General features: G+C 41.0%; 1 protein-coding gene across 1 annotated transcript in view; it reads left to right on the top strand.

Annotated features, from left to right (window-relative positions):
- Nucleotides 1–17,124, top strand: part of lrmda (leucine rich melanocyte differentiation associated) — a 254,023-nt gene that overhangs the window by 213,786 nt on the left and 23,113 nt on the right. The window contains exon 6 of the mRNA XM_053501941.1: nucleotides 9,664–9,745. Coding sequence (XP_053357916.1) covers nucleotides 9,664–9,745 — 82 coding nt within the window. The remainder of the gene's footprint in view (nucleotides 1–9,663; nucleotides 9,746–17,124) is intronic.

The raw sequence follows: 17,124 nt of genomic DNA, 5'->3' as shown, positions 1-17,124 counted from the left end.
AGGAGGTACAACGATTTCATTATCTCTCATGGGCTGTGACATGAGATGTCTCTTTCAGAGCCCTTTGCTTTTGTCTGGCGCTAATGCAGCCCGCTAACAGGCAGCTGAATGGCTCTCGACGTCGGCACCATCTGATGAAGGAACATGTTTACATATCAGCCCCACTGGCTTGATATGCAAATGTGGCATGTTGAGCGGGCCACAGGGAGATATAGCTCTTTGTTAGGGCTTCACAACCCCATGTTTCTTTTATGCTAAACACAATTGTATCCACAGCGAACGCGTAGGCACCCGTCTTGAAAATCAGCCTGCATCTCTGTTAGGTCAAACAAACTGCACGACGCGCTTCTGGAAATGACCTCCATAATTAATAAACTAATTGACACCTCTGTACATTTTTCCTACACCTATATTTAGATGATTATAACCTGTTTCCTTTATTTTTTCAGGGTATTTGGTAGCTGTTTTAAAAATACGATATGACCTTGTTTTTTCCCCCACCACTGCTTAGGTCGAAATCTGACAATAAAACTGGGTTGTTGAGATACAGACCTAATTCATCTCTTTTATACATAGAGCGAGAGAGAGAGAGAGAGAGAAAGGGAGATCTATATACCAGGATAGAGTTTTGAAGAGCTCCCACGGGATGCAATCTGGCACACCCACTTTAAATTTCACTGAATAGCAACGGACACAGCCTCAGACACCGCCAACAGTTCACAAACATCCAGACATCACTCCTCCCTTTCTCTTGTTTTTAGTTGCGTCTCTCTCTCTTTCTCTCTCCCTCTCCTGTCTTGTGTCCACAAAGCCATTGTGTAGGTGTCTAGATGGAGGAATAAAACACTTGTCTATGTTCTTTTTCCTCATGTAAATACAGTAGAAAAGGTCTGGCCAGACCTTTAAGCATGATGAACACTTTTTGCCTTCAAAGTAAATTCCATTGTGTCAGGCCCTATAACTTATTGCACATGATTACAAAGCTACCAATATAATAAATTACACTGATGGACAGAATTATACCCGGTGCTTCCTGCACTCCCCAATGACGCACACTAGCTTAGTGCTCCTTGACAGCAGCCAATGATTTAGCACCAGCGAGTAGGCCAAGAGGGAAACAGAAAACATTCATGAGACGGCGAGCCCTGAGACTGGCCCTCCGCCTAGTTTATTAAACCCTCTCTTATTCACCGCTAACGTGCCACCATTAAAAAGCAAAATGGATCACATGATGGAGCGGTTTCTTATTTATTTCCGAAAAAAAGACGGTTTATCATTTCAGTCATGGAAGGGATTTGTTTGACACAATACTCAGTGAAAGTTCTAGGGAGGGTAAAAATGGGGGGGAGGACTGACGTGGACCAGAGTTGTCTTCCACATCGAAACAGATGTGTCTGCTCTTGACATGTCACGGTTAGAGAGAAACAGAGCAAAGCAAAGAGAGCTCAGTGCTGGCACAGTCCTGGCTAATCTATCTCACCGAGAGACAGATTAAAGGCAAAGTCCGGTAAAACAAATTTCTGCTGCCTTAATCAGAGTACAGACTGCCAGGATTATAAATAATAAATGAAGCCTGGCTATTCAGAGGAGAACATAGCCTTTTTAAGCATGGCATGTAGGCCCAGCCCAGACTGTGTTTAGCTTCTTATCACAGGGACGTCCAACAGCCATGATTAGCTTCTTGTGTATATATTTTTTTGTTTGTTTGAAACTTGTGTTTTTAATCGACTTTTACATTCTTTGAAAGCGGTCGCTGGCATTCGGAAACATTTAAGTTAAGGCTCCATTTAGTGGCTTGAGTAAACACTGATCAGCGCTCAGCTGGGTTTTTGTGTTGTTGTTGTTGTTTTTTTGGTATTTCCTGTCTGAACTACAATCGGAAAGGTGTGCACAAAAAAACATATTTTTAAAAAAATGTATAAGGATAAGGAGCTATCTAGATTATAACATGTTTAAATTCTTTATGTATTTTTTTGGGTGATAAGCTCTCAACGTTTTGGGAGCGAGAGAGAGGAACTGAGGAACAGCAATTAGATTAAACACATACTTGGGCTTAATGCTCAGTTCTAGTGTTAGAATTAAACTAACAATACTATGTTCCATATCTGATGTTCCCTCTGACATCAGTTTACTGCCTCTAATGAGTGGGTTTGGCATTTATGTTCATTTCTATTATTATTTACTGTATATATAAAAAATTCTTTTTGTGAGAGCAGGCACCCATTTTTTCTTGTTTTCGGAGACGTGAGAGATTTATGTCATTAGTCGCAGCCAGAGCCGGTGTACCAGTGTAACGGTTCTGCTTGATTTATCTCAAAAGAAGTTGAAACACACATAGATCTTGGTGCACATCTTTGTTGGAGGATTCCAACAACTCGCTGATAAATGACCCAATGCAGAATAAATGCCCCGTGTACGGATATGAATTATTCACTTTGATAGAGCCTTAAATTTGTATATTGTGTTAAGACCAGTCGAGGTATTATTCGGTTATCTTCTATTTCGCTGATGATGGAAAATTCGAGGTTGGCGGCTTCCTCTGGGCAGTAGTAAACTTTATTTCTACCTCAGCCATCAACTGCAGGCCTCCACACATAAATAAGCTTTATGTAAATCTGTCAGCACCTAGTCTGTGCAGGGGCTCCTGTGTAGATATTGGCCTGTCTGGAAGTTTATGACAAAGTTTAAAATCATTCGTTAAACTGACCCGAAGGTAAATCCACTTACTGTAAAACGGCCCCTGCTCTTCTGTTTGCTTTGTAGATGCGATCATGGGTCCATTTTTAACTTAATTAATTGGCCGTTTCTGCGGACAAGAAATTTATGCCGTAATAATTTGCTGGAAATAGATGCAGAGCATTGGAAATGAGATATCCATCACGGGCTTGTGTTCCAGCAGCTGCAGCGCAGCTAATATGAAAGTATTTCAGCCACTGACAACCCGGCTGTTTGTGCAGTCAAGATTATATATACCCACGATCCATTGCCTGCCTGAGAGGCGCTCATGGAGGTCTATGATAACAAAGAGTTTGTGATTTATGGCTTGCTGTGAAAGCAGAACTTGATGAGATTAAACAATTTCATAGCACAAGTGTTTCTCGGACCCCCTGATTTGTAGTTGTGAGCTGATAGTAAATCAAGTTTATATATCTGAAAGCCTGCTCAGCAAAGGAGTGCAATTACTGTTTAAGACAGCTACTTTTTATTTAATTTTTATCTGGGGTTTGTCTCCTTTATTCTCTTGCCTGTCAGCGGGGCGCTCACCTTCATAAGTCCTTCTCCTCAGGAGGGGAGGATGCCGGGAGGAGCGGCCCGACTGCTATCTCTCTCCTCCAGCTTTTTTACACCACACGAACCCGAGCGGTACACCCACTGGAGCCTCTCTCCACCCCCGGCCCCCCCCTACCCTCCCTTATTGTTTGTCCTGTTGTCTGGTATGAGTAAGAACAGTATGGCGAGTGTGGTATTACTCACGCTCATAAAAAGTGACAGTCCGTAATCCTACGGCTCGGCGAAATTTCCAATAACTGCGAGTTGGCGGGTAATTTGTAAGTATCTGGAAACAGTCAGAAAAAGTCAGGGTTTTTTTCGTACTCATGAATTTGCCCTTTATAAATGTTGTGTGATCGGTTTGTGTCTCTGTTTATCCATCTCTATGATACCAGAAGAAAAATAAGACCATTAAACGGCGTTTTGGCTGGAGTTCTCATCCTTCAGCTGAAATCAGAGTATTATTAAAAACACAATACTGATTATAGCGAAGTTAGTGTGCACCGAATACCATGATTGCGCTCATTTGTTTGCTGCTGAGGAGCGGGTTAGTCCCGAACAAGCACGTTTATCACCTACGTACGTCTGCACGAGCTTGTGTATATCCACACACACGCCTGCTTCCGTCCTATATCTCTTCTGCGCACATCACATCTCATTATACAGAGCTGGGTTTTTTTTTTTTTCACCTGTGCAAAATTAGTTTTCATCCTGCTTATGATCTTATGATGAAAAAAGGAATAATAAATAAAAAATAAAAAGCACGCTGAGAGCTAAGCACTGCTAAGTAACCGTCACATTTCACTCGGGGGAAGAGCTAATTTCCTTTAAGTTCCTGTCACTTTGTGTGACTCTGCTTTGTGAGTCCTCTTCAAATGTCTCAAAGTATCTAATTGCACAGGAAACATCCAAGACAACTCAGGGTGACAGTCCTGCTCGGAGAATCTTCAATTATTTAACATCACTTAAAGGAAAAGAAAAAGAAAACATTTCTGACATTAGACGCAGCTCCTAATAGGAACAGGAAGAACCACACAGTGTCACGGGTAGGAAGCGTCTGCATTGAATGCAGAGAAAAAGAAAGCGGCCGAGGGTTTGGGAACAGTGTATTCAATGGTATACTAAAAGCACTCTTGGCTAGCGGTATGTAGATCTAATATGTTCTCTGTCAATCATATGCAGCCGAACTCTTAGTTTAGTTTAATGACATGTAAGTCTGTGAGCGTGATCGGATATAGACAAGCTTAATGTACCTTAAAGTTCTGCTGGCACTCGAGCCCTTAAGGAAGAGAAGCGCTATCTTGTTTATATCAGGGCTTTACATGTGCACAGAGCGCAGGATTGGTGAATGTGTAACAGTGTTGCTCAGAGCTAAAACTTAACCTAAATGACAAATCGAGCCTGGCCACCAGGAAAGCAAATCCTTCAGCTTTCGTTGAAGGGGGTTTTAGGTAAAAAGGTTCCCGTAACTATGGGATGGTGCATATGGTGGTCGTAGAGGGAGGATATAAACGAATCAGAGTGTTAATCTTGACTTGAATGAATTGGAAACCCTTTACGCCCGTGTTATTTTATCTGTTTATTACACCTATGCAGGCCATGTTTAAACGACCGCAGTCGACGTTTAGAAGTACCCAGCAATAAAAGGTCAGCTGGCTCTTTAAAATTCAACCCCTAAAAAGCGAGTTAAGTGTAGTGCTCGTTGATATGGACGATTAACTTCCTGTTGTGCCTAACCTTTGCTTGTCTAAGGCTGAAGTGGCTTCGGTAAGCGCAGAGGCCAGCCTTCGGGCGAAAAAAGCCGGTTTCGCTTGTGATCACTGATCAGATGATCTATTTGCTTTGTGTGAACCCACTGAAGCAGAACCGGTAAATCATTAAATGCACACGCTGCCTGCCAGTCTCATAGCAAGCTGAAAAAGTTGGCACCGCAGCCTTTAGTCATTAGCTAAGAAAAATGGTGTGCTTTTTATACACACAACAACATGAATTACTGCATCCTATCTGCACTAGCTTACTGAAGTGTACTGTAAGTGCTGTAGGGAAACTCTCCTCGCCTCCCAGCGTGAGCATCTTCTCATCATGTCCTACTTTTTGGTCAAGTTTGTCGTTTTAACTCACTTTTAGAAAAAAAGAAGAAAAAACAACTCACATTGAGTGAAATGGTTTACTATTAGTGCGAATATGAGTCTGGTTTAATGGATTTTGCTCAGAGTCACAGCGTAGATTCGGGTCAACAGCCAACGCGCAATTTCTCAGTGTAGAAATGAAGGCGAAATTTATTGAAGAGAAAGACGTCAAGATAACATTTGGTGTTGACTCAAATGCTCATACAAGTTTGCTTTTCTCTGATCTTCAGATCATCAGAGAACTCTGCGAGTGTTCCGAGAAAGACAGGGAAAGTTTCGTGCCCACAGAATTTATTTATTTATTTATTTTATTTTTTATTTTTTTTTGATAAAGACCCAAAGAGAAAACGTATCAAAAGACATTTTTCTACATGTCTTTTGCAAGCACAAAAAGCCGAAATGGTGTCAAGAGAAAACAAAGCAGAAAGCTTGTTTCTTCTAACAATTGCTTTAAGCTAAAAATTCTCCTTGAATCCCCAGCCTCCCCTTACTGTCGAGTTTCCACTCTTTCTCGCTTTCTCCTTTGCCCCCCCTCCCCTTTTTTTCTCTCTCGCTCTCTTGCTTTCCCACTCTGCCTCTTAAAGGGAAACCAGGCCCTTCTGTAGGGCCTGATAGGTTGTAGTCTGATGCTTAGCAACAACATTCCTACGCCTTAAGTAGCAGTAAGCCCCTGGCTGAACTCTTTGAAGTGGCTGTCAGGCCACATTTACTTCGTTTTAGCACTTTGTCTACTTGTCCAGATGTATAACGAGATAAAAAGTACTGGTGTTTACACTGATCTCTGCTCCTTCCTCCTTCCGTCTCTCGTTCTCTTAATGCGTGTGAGTATACAAGTGTGCGTGAATAGATTGTAGCCCTGATCAGTCTGTTTGTGGATAAGGTGAGCTAAAAATCAGAAATCAGTGAGGACGTTAGACTATACTCTAAGTTAGACTCAATGGGGAGTCTCTCTCTCTCTCTCTCTCTCTCTCTCTTTTTAGCTTTGGGGCCTTTACAAAAAGAAAAAAAAAAAACGCTCTCCGAAAAGGGTCACTTCCTTTTCACCTTCGTCCTGAAGTAGTAGATCTGTTTTGGAGATGATAATCATGAACGACTCCGGGTTTAGCAGCATTTACTGTGTTTGTGTTGGGCAAACGACCAAAGGAGGGAGAGAGTGTGAGCATGATGTATAATCCAGCGACGGAGTCATATTTCACTGTGACATTTTCAGCAAGGAGTCCTGCCTCTGATAGCAAAGCCCCCAGTGGGACGAGGGCTGCCGTGGCTTTCTCTGTTAATGCCATTATTTGTGATTCTTTCTTTCCCCAGCTTGTAAATTTCGACTGCATTATCATAAACTGCCGTGATTACTCAGTGTATAAAGACAATAACGATGTGAGCAGGCAGCATATGCCCGCGGCCTGGAGAGCCAACGCTCGCTACCATGAGTGGCCATGGAGACGCTTATATACTTTACACTGCAGCGCCCCCATCTGACCGTAACATGTACAGCCACGGGCAGCTGTGCTGTTGTGTCGTTTTACTGTACGGTTGCATGTTTGTGTGTGCATGTTTTTAGATGTTGATGGGGAGCAAATATCACCACAATGGGGGAATTCAACCATGAGAAACTTTGGCTGTGTCTCCAATTTTCTTAAAAAAAAAAAAAAAAAAACAACGCCAGAAGAAAAAACACTAGACTTTAATTAATGAAGAAATGCTTAAGGTTAGAGTGGCGTTATTATTGCATTAATAATTATATAAATGAAAAATGAGTGTGTGTGTGTTTGTGTGTGTGGTTTAGGAGTACTGTAAACAGTGAAACCAGATGTAGCACTCGTACTAAATGTAAAGCAATAGATTTATATTATGTGCTCATGAGAAAAAAAAAAATCCATCACCCATAAAATTTTTCACCATATACGGTCACATTTTGTGTCATTTTCAGGGGATCACCTGCTGCCTTCCAACTGTATGATGCGCACATCCAGTAGATCAGAGGTAGTCTGCACTGTTCTGTGATAAAGATGCACTGAGACAGAGAGATGAGTGAAAGTGTACACACGTTACAGCCTCACATCTGCTTTAGAATCCATTTTTATCCTCAGTCCATCAGGATCGAGCTTCCCGTGATAGTGTTCATTCCCGTCATGATTCTTCTTTCATGTTACCCTTCGGGATCAGCTCATAGATTTCCTCAGTGTATCTTTCAAGAGCACATTATCCCAATTCATGTCGTTATCAGCCGTTATTAAATGACCAATCCAAACATGAAAGTTGTAACTAGTGCGAGTTAGTGAAAAGCTGATGCATATCTTTTAAAAGCAAATAAAGATAAACGGCACCGTGAACGCCAAAGGCCCTTAAACTGCCTGTGTGTTCTCTAAGCCGGAGGAATGAATGAATTCCTGGTGCCTGGAGCGACCCCTCGGCTTGTGATTATGTTTGTGTAAAATCTTAAGGGTACTGATCAAAGCCCAACTCTTGTCCGCCTGCTCTTTAAGAAGCTCCGAAAAAAAGGGGCCAGATAACAGCTGGCATTCAAATTGAGTTTTCCTTTAACTTTGTTACGCAGGGATTCCCATTATGAGCCAGGCCTCTTTTCTCATCGTGAGGATGCCTCATTGAATAAAGAGAAAGAGAGGAGGAGATGGGGAGGGGAGGAAGTGGCAGGGAGGGCTCTGATTAATCTTCTTCAAGGGTGTGGGTGTGTGATCAGTGGACTTGGCTAGCATTTGGGTGGAGGTGGGGCGGGGGGGGGAGCTTTGCGCTGACGGGGGGGATCTCTGATGTTGACAGCGGGCGACTTTTGCTCACGGCATGTGATTGACGTGCCTGGCCGCTGGAGTGAGGAGGGGGTGCACCGTGTCCAGTGGGGCAGAGCCAGACCCTGCCTGTGGGTGGTGGTGTTAATAATGTGGCAACTGGGAAGATTAATTGTAGACAAGCAGCAGGATTACGAGGGGCTTTATGGTGGGGAGAGGGCAGTTTGGTGGGGAAGGCCTCTGATCTGTCAGGCCCGGAGGAAATTAGTCAGGGCAGACTGACGGTCCCTCTCTGAGTGCTGCTTTAGGATATTAAAGCCAAATGGTTGGAGGAGATTGAAACTGGTAACAAGGAAAGTGCTGACATGCTCGAAAGCCGTGGCTACCTCACACCATCTGACTTACACCAGTGTGGTGATAATTAATGGCAGCATGCATGAAGTGATGATGTTGAAAATGTAAATGGAAGCCTAATGACTAGGACACGCAAGCATGGATAATTTATTTTTATGTTTATCAGTGAATAAATGGATATAATTTTAAATTATATTTAAAACAGAATCAATTACTTTTACAACCAAAAAAGCAATTTATTTATAAATAACATTTCAGAGCACAGCAGCTGGTGGAATATATGGGGGAAAATTGTGCTGTAGACTAAATTTGTCACCGTTGCCCCCATGATTAAGTACCTCCTGAATTGTTTCGTGCAAGAGTTTATGTTGTTGAACGCTAACTAGGGCTTGTGACTAAAACTACACCGAAGACCTGAAATAGTAGACCATATCTGTTAAGCACGGCCCTGTGAGTCTAAAGGATGACAGAGTGTTCCCGTTCAGGCAGTACTAGTGTCATGCCACCTGTTGGCGTGCCAGCGTATGACAGTGTGCGTTAGTAATGAGGGAGTTCGAGAGTAAGCGACACACTGACCCCGGGCTGACCTGCAGCATCCTCCTTGACTGAGTGCTAGCGGGCGCCTTCCCCTCGTCCGCTCTCAAACAAGAAGGGAAGAGATAATCAAAGGCAGGGTCCCTATTCACCGCCTTTCTCCCCTCCTCTCATGCCAGATAATGAAAGCTGTCCAGCACCCTGATAAAAGCAGGAGTGCTGCTCCCAACATTACCTTTCCACCACACTCTGAAAATTTATGGCACTTGGGCAATCAGTCATGGCAATGAAGCTTTTCTCCCTTACCCCACCCCGTGATTTATATTTTCTGTCTCTCGTCCTCTTTGTCTTGCTCTCTTTGTGACTCTCTCTCTCTCCTTCTTTCTTTCTCTCTCCGCCTGCCTTTCATGCCATCAGTCTGAATGAATGCTCCTGATTGGTGATGATGAATGAGTACTTTTCGTCCAGGACTCAATTAGGATCAATGCATTCACAGCTCAGAAATCGATAATGTACATTTTTCCTGTCTATCCAACCTAATAAATCCAGATTGCAATGCAAAGCAGCCCAGGTAGCGATATTGTAGACTCCATCAACACAATGAGTTCATGTTTGCTCTATTTGTCTTGTAGGATCGTAGTGATCGCAGATCAGACGGCAATTCTTTGCCTTACACTCCACTACCAAGATCCAAAGAAGTAAAAAACCCCAAAGGTGAGTTTGTCAGCTTTTCTGCCAACACAGGTAGGTTAAAGCGGGGATTTAAATGAAATTAAAAGTATTATGATCCCGGTGTGAGGTTTAAGACCTTTTAAAAAAATATTATATGTTATATTATAAAATACTCGTTTAAATAATTTATTATAAGAGAATAGTTAGACGGAAATGCTTTCGCTTTAAGTTTATAATAAGTGTGTAGCCTTGTAAAATCATGTTTCCCATTTAAAGGCTGCAAAGCATGACATCTTTAACAGTCACAAAACAACATCACACACTCAACAAAACAGCAGCAGTTAATTCTGGAAAAAAAACAGAATTTAAACTAATACAGATTCTTTATTTTTAGTATGATGCAATATACTGTACACAGACACAAAATAATTAATATGAAAGAAAAAATTATACCGCTAATAAAGTTTATTCTATTTTGTATTAAAACGGCATTAAAGGCATCACCAGTTAAGCTTAGCATAAGAACTATGGCACTGTGTTCATACACCTCCCCGGTGCTGATCTCACTAGGACGCTGTATTACTGCACTGCAGCTTTGGACATGATGATATACGACACATTGAGCACTAGTGAGTAGTGCATAGTGGCGCTTATTGTTTTACTACAACATTTAAAGTTAAATCAGAGTGGTGATCACATCTGAATAAATAACACGACTTCATGCACCGGCTTGAGCAGGTTTCAGAATAATTACATAACAGTCATTTTTTTGATTATTATTACATGGGTCACTATTTTTCTAAGAACCAGAGCAATTAATAGATTTATGTCCTGTATTACTGCATCACGACCCCCCCCCCCCAATGTGTTGTAGTGCACAAAAAAAATGTAATAAATAAGAATTAAAAAATAAGAACATTACCGACATGACATTGCTCCAGCCGCACACAGTAATGAGCTAACAAGCTAAGAATGATCTATGATTTATAAGCACATAATTTCTTTGGAAATAGCAATTTAATATATTGGCAGCAGGGAAGATTTTTAATAACAATAATACCACCATTCAAGTAGACTATTCAATCTCTTACTAGCACTGCAAAGTATTTATTTCTTTTCATTAAAAAAAGTAGTTCAGATATAAATTTTCGACTCGTGTTCTGTACATATCCGAATACAAAATGTGCTCGGTTATATTGTGTTTATATTATATATCCCTCATATCATGTATTAATGCATATAGAAACATATGCTCTGTATACTAAGCATGATTTGAAACAAAGCCATGTGTTATATCTTATATGATAATAAATAAAATATAATTTTATTATAAGTATGAAATAAAAGAAAGAAATGATACCATGAACCAGTTGCAGGATAAAACATCCATCTAGTGGTTTAGTCTCATTTTAGAATAGAATTCAGAAAGCTTTTCTTCACAAACAGACTACGGACCAATAGATTATTCTCAGCTGCTGGTAAATTTCCCAAGCCTCTGGTGAAGCTCCATCGCTGTTGGTTATGAGACGGGGACTCTGCAGGAGAGCTGCTTTAGACACGCCGAACTTCAGGAGAGGGGGGAAAAAGGATTTTTTTTAATGCAGGAAACATTTATCATGTGCTTTTGTCCGTGCAATGGCGAGTACTGTGTTTTCGCAGCGCGGCCATGGTGCTGCCACTTTTGCTTTTATGTGAGGTCAACGAAGAGCCTCTCCACCCCCCACCAAGGACAGATCTATTTCACAAAGGCTGACCCTCACCTCTCAAGTGATGTAGAGGAAAGCCCAGTGCTTTGTCAAAATCATGTTGCTTGAGAATAGTCCATTAAAAGGTGAGCAGAGCTGACATATGAAATATTTTTTCTCCCTCTTAGATTTCGCTGCGCTGACACTCTCCATTCGTTATTTTTACGATACTGTACTGCAGTGTTAGATAACACAAGCCCTCATCTTTGTCCTTCGCCTCCTTTTATTCTTTCCCCGTTATCACACCATTTTTATTTATCTTGACTTATTGCCTATTCTATTTGCTTAATGCATCAGGTCTAACACAGTAACTCTTTATTTGAACTTTGGCTGTGCCTGGGAGGAAAAAAAAAAAAAAAAGCCCTGACACTAAAAGATGCAGTTCACCTCCAGGACGTGTCAGGAGGAAGCAAGCTATTTGTATGCATTGGCAATAACTCATTGTGAACCATCTCATGATGCAATTATGCAGTTATTTATCGAGTCCACCTGTATAGGATGGAATGGTAATCGTGCCCATGCTTTGCCCAAAGGTTTGTTGCCAGTGCTGTCAGGCCCGCTGTATGTTAGATGCTGCATTGCAGTGGCCGGCAGAATTAGCGGCATGTGTGACAGCAGGCTGTCTTGAACAGAAAGCCTTTCCGCTGTTTCTCAATATTGCTACAATTAATGTCACCTGTGCCGAGGCCCCTAGAGTCAAGGTGCCATAGGTAATCAGGACAGGCACGAGTACTTGAGATGGGAGAGAGGGGACGGGCTGTGTGCCTGCCGAGCTGACACACAGCGGAGAGGACTAGAGGAAGTCTTGGCTTTTGGGAAATGAGACCCTTGTCTCTTGTGTTGGGCTAGAATTGGGGAGTGGACACACAGTGAGCAGACAGGAGAGGCTCAGAGGAAGGAGGAGGAGAGTGAGAGCGAGTGAGGCAGAGAGGCCATGAGGCAGTGGAGGTATGACAGAGAGGATGGCAGGGCCTGGAGTCCGGCAGCGTAGCCACAGGAAGCAGCACTGCTGTCATCTTCAAGCAGCTTTAAACCAACATAAAGACCAGGCTTTTTCTCCAAAGTCATCTCCTAATACAGACAAAGCACCGTAGCAGCAACCCAGCATAGTAACCTATACAACGTAACGCTGAATATTTTAACCATATAAAGAAATATGGGGTAATAAAATTAAATAGAGTTTAAAAAATTCAAATAGATTAAACATTTTAAAAGTCCTGTTCAGAAATAGCAGGAGGTAAAATGGATTATGTATCTCCAATGATCCTCCATAAATATGAGTAGAAACAACAAAATTCCCCCACATACATTTTGACATCTGAAAGCAATAAATGCCACTCCAGAACCTGCATCATACCTCATGAACATTTATTTTCTCCTTCGTGAGTAAAACAGCGCACATTCACCAGCAAGGGAAACTGAATTCTTTCATATATCAGCTGAAGTGCATTTAAATTTTGTTATTGTAGGCCATGTGTAGCGGTAATGGATGTCTGTATTTTAAATGGCACACAACTGTTCTTTAAATCCCTCCAGACAAGAGGCCTTTGCTAAAAGAATATCCGAACAGAAGACACCCTGGGGACGCTGTACTTTTTTTTCTTTTTTTTTTTCCACCTGCAGTTTGCTTTCATTATGATATCCGCCCCTGAAATGGAACTGTGTGTGAAGAATAAACTGTTTTGCAGTTGCAGCACAACAAATAAACAAACATCTGGGATCGTTCAAAGCACTCCATTAGAACATTCCATTTTTTTGCCAAAAAAGTGAAAATGATGACAAATGGGCTGTCGTGGAGGCTGGGAGAGGCCAGATGACGGAGCTGTGGGTGCTAAGCACTGACTTTTAAAGCTCAGCAGGATGGGGGGAGATTTACACCTGCTGCTAGTCCCCCTATCCTCCATTAACTTACATCTGGCAACTGTGCGTCACTCATTTACCCAGGCCTGGATCTGCAGCTAGTGAGCTCAAATGTTCTTTTTCACACATCGCCACAAAAAGCCATGCTAGAACCTTTGTGTCGTTGAAACAGATCTGCTCATGTGGCTGATGTAATGATGGATTTGTAGTGACCCTAAGCTTCGACGCCAAAGCTACATCTTAACTTTAGTTTTCCCTGCTAAAGTTTCCATTTTGATAGGTTAGAAGCTTTTAAATCGTTTGCATTAACAAAGCTCTGCAGGGTCAGGCTGTAAGTCAAATCACAATTTCTCATAATTTCAATATAATGCGTTATTGCTTCTGTAACAGCAACTTATACACAGGCTTGTATGATGGACGCTCCACATAATCTAAAATAAATAAATGAATTGATAAATAAATAAAATGCTTTTCTTTAATGAATTAAAAACATTAATATAATAGAGACATAATATAGGATTACATTTTATATTATATGGTAAGGTATTCCTTAAGAATAGGTTTATTTAACATTTATAGAGCAAATCTTAATTTTAGCTCGTATTTTTATTTTCAACGTTTTGTGAAAAACTTGAAACGAGTTTTCTTTAATTTGAATGTCTTCAGGACAGAGCAGTTGGTACAGTCCTATTCCTCTGGGTACTGACATGCTGCGTTTAAATGAATTTATAATTAAGAGAGAGCAAAAATAAAGGCAGAGCTTTAAGCTTCTATACCATCAGTAAGAACAAGAACTAACATAAAAAATGTATAAATGACTATAAACAGTTGAAGAATATAATATTTACTGCTCAGAAATAATATACAAAATTATACTTGTTAACAATTTGCTGTGGTAGAAGAGGAATGAAACCCAATCAACTTTCTGATTTAATCAAGGCCTTTATATATCAACATTAACAACTATAATATCACCAGGTCTCTAATTTGCTGTTATTTATATTAACAGCAGCAAGGACTTTTACTCAAATAACTTCTGATTTAGCTCCGAATAATGTCCCTGTTTTTAAACCTGTGTGACATTTGCAAACCTTCCCTTTTCATTATTTTTATTCTAGTCTAATATACAGTAGATTATGGCTTTGGATCATAAACACGCTTATAGCTGATTGTGGCCTCCTGTGTACTTGTATTAGACTGAAAAACCCTGGAACTAAAGTACTGCTTAGGAATGACAGAGTGATAGCTCAGAGTCAGCAGGAACTTTGTTAATGAGGTACTCATCTACTCTGTTAAAGAGCGCAGTGGAGATTATTGTGCTGCACGCTGCTTTCTGCTTGTATGATGCTGTACGGCGGCTGCTCCCCTACGCAGCACAACAAGGTCCCATTTCCAGTCAGTCCTACAGAATCGCTTGTTATTTGTATCATATGACACCATCACACCTGCCTACATTTCGTCTCTTAGGGTACTCTACCGCTGATTTGTTGTTTGCATTGCATCTCGTCAAGTCGCCTGCATGCTAGACTCACTTCAGCAGCATTATCCTGTGTCAAAAACAAATGACTCGACAGTCAGAGGATGGTTCATGTCTCAAAAAGTCAGATTGAATTTTTATTTTTTTTAAGATTGTTTTACACTTCTTTCTGAGTGTTAATTAAAGTAAAATCATCTGGATAGAACAGTCGTTTAATTGAATTATTTCTTTCTGAGTTTATTGCATTATTTCCTTACGCAATGTTTTTCGCGCATCTAAAATGCATGTTACAATTACTAAACATACTAAAATGTATGTTTTCAGTTCAGCATTCTGCATGTAGAAAAGGTGTTAAGCAAACGCCATGCACTGTGTCGATTTGGATCTAGAGGTGTGTTTCAGTTCAGACACTGATGAGGTGCTTAGGATCCTTTTTAATGACGCAGGGCTGTTTTTGTGCCCATTAATTTTTTATTTTTTATGTAAAACACACATACAGTTTAACTGTAAAAAAAATAATGAGCGCCAATAAAAAGAAATAGCCATTGTGCAAGTTTATATGGACTCGTAGATTTACACATTGCGTCTTCTCAGATGCTGTGCCAAAAAATAAGGGTCAGAAAAGTTGCGTGCATAGAAAAAAATGTCATTTGCTGTAGTTCGCAAACATCTGTTTTAGATATCCTCTGTGTTCTGCATGTCTGAATAATTATTCGTGTAAAAAAAAAAAAAAAAAAAGAGGTTCGAACCGATCTGTCATAGACACTTGCTGGAGTCAAGTCACGGCAGGTTTGTGGGATTACGTTGTACCTGCCAGCAAGCTGGTTTTGGCCTTGGTTTTTGTGTAGACAGCTTTTGTTTTCTCTCTTGTATCGAGGTGATATGAGGATATGATTTGTGTTAGGGGGATCTGGTGGGCCTCCCCGGATTCCTCTAGCACACAAGCATGAATATCCATTAGTCAAGAGATGGAGATTAATGAAAGGAATGGAGGAAGCCAACCTAGCCTGGCCATTCTTCAGCGCGTATATGAAAGATGGACGGGAGAAAACAAGAGAAAGGATGATGGGGAGACGTGAGATCAGATTATTTGGTCACTGAGACTGTAGCACTCCTCTCTCACCCTGTTCAGAGCGCAGATTAAAACAGCAGGGCTGACTTAAGTACTTCCTGCAAGCTGAACTCTACTTTGAGCTGGATTCCCTTTCCGCACTGTCATTACTCTGACAGAATGGCACTGCATTTACTGAATAATTCTGTTTGTGTGGGTTTTGAGGACGTGTTATTGACACGTTTTCCTTTCTCTCTCTCTCGTGTGCTGCTGTTTGATGTAGGAGAATGAGTCTCTGAGAGACTTTAAGAACTTTTATCAAGTGAAAGGTGGCAGACACAAGACTGTTTATTATTTTAAATTTTTTTTTGTGCCATCATCTAAATATGGAAGGTATTATATTTTAATGGGCAAGTTTAATCAGGCATGTTAAATTCAAATTAGAGATGAATGAAATACACATCGGAAATGTAATCTCTTACAAGAAAAGTCTGAACGGCTTGATTGATGTTTCATTTTCTTCTCAGATGAATCATTTAACAGACCTTGGACCTTATGACTCTAGGAAATTCATATCTATATTTTACGTCTTGCTTTTGACGAACAGACTAATACATTTGCACTGAATATTTATTCATATATCAGAGCTGTCTGACCTGGTTTATACATCAAGAGTATTTGGGAAGAATGACACTGCAGACCTGGCTGGACTACTTCATGATCAAGTGATACCTCATGCAAGAGTAAGAATGTGACAGCATGATGGACAAGGACAGGAGGTCTTGCCAACATGCCCAGCCCTGTTCCAGTAACATAGTTATGGTACCTGGGACTTTGGGCTGCTTCCCAGTATTCCTGGCCTGTCAAGGCAGACTGACAGAGAATATATCATGCAAATGGAAACCCCATGCTCATTTTCTAATCAGCTCAGAAAGTGATTGCTAATGCAGTCAAAGCATTATTCATATTGCTGAGTGATTTGTGACGTGCACACTGGATATCTGAGACGCAGGCTAGAATTTCATCTGTGCGTTTAGTCATGCCAGGAGTTTAGCGCAGGTTAGTGCGGTTTTCATAGTTTCGAAACTCAACGCTTTATCATTGTAATTTATGAGGAAACAGGCAGGCCAGATGGTTTGGATATTTTTACAGCAGGATCGATGCTGACTTTCCTCTCTCTCTCTCTCTCTTTTTTTTTCATGAGCTGATATGGATGAGTCTGCTCGTGTCAAGGGGTTCTTTAGTTCTCCGAGATGCTAAGACACAGTCCTGGCAGATGTTGAGCAAC

The sequence above is a fragment of the Clarias gariepinus genome, chromosome 8 (genome assembly GCF_024256425.1).
Source record: "Clarias gariepinus isolate MV-2021 ecotype Netherlands chromosome 8, CGAR_prim_01v2, whole genome shotgun sequence".
In the NCBI taxonomy this organism is placed as follows: Eukaryota; Metazoa; Chordata; class Actinopteri; order Siluriformes; family Clariidae; genus Clarias; species Clarias gariepinus.
Note: the sequence above shows the minus strand (reverse complement) of the source record. Positions and strands in the feature narration are given on the sequence as shown.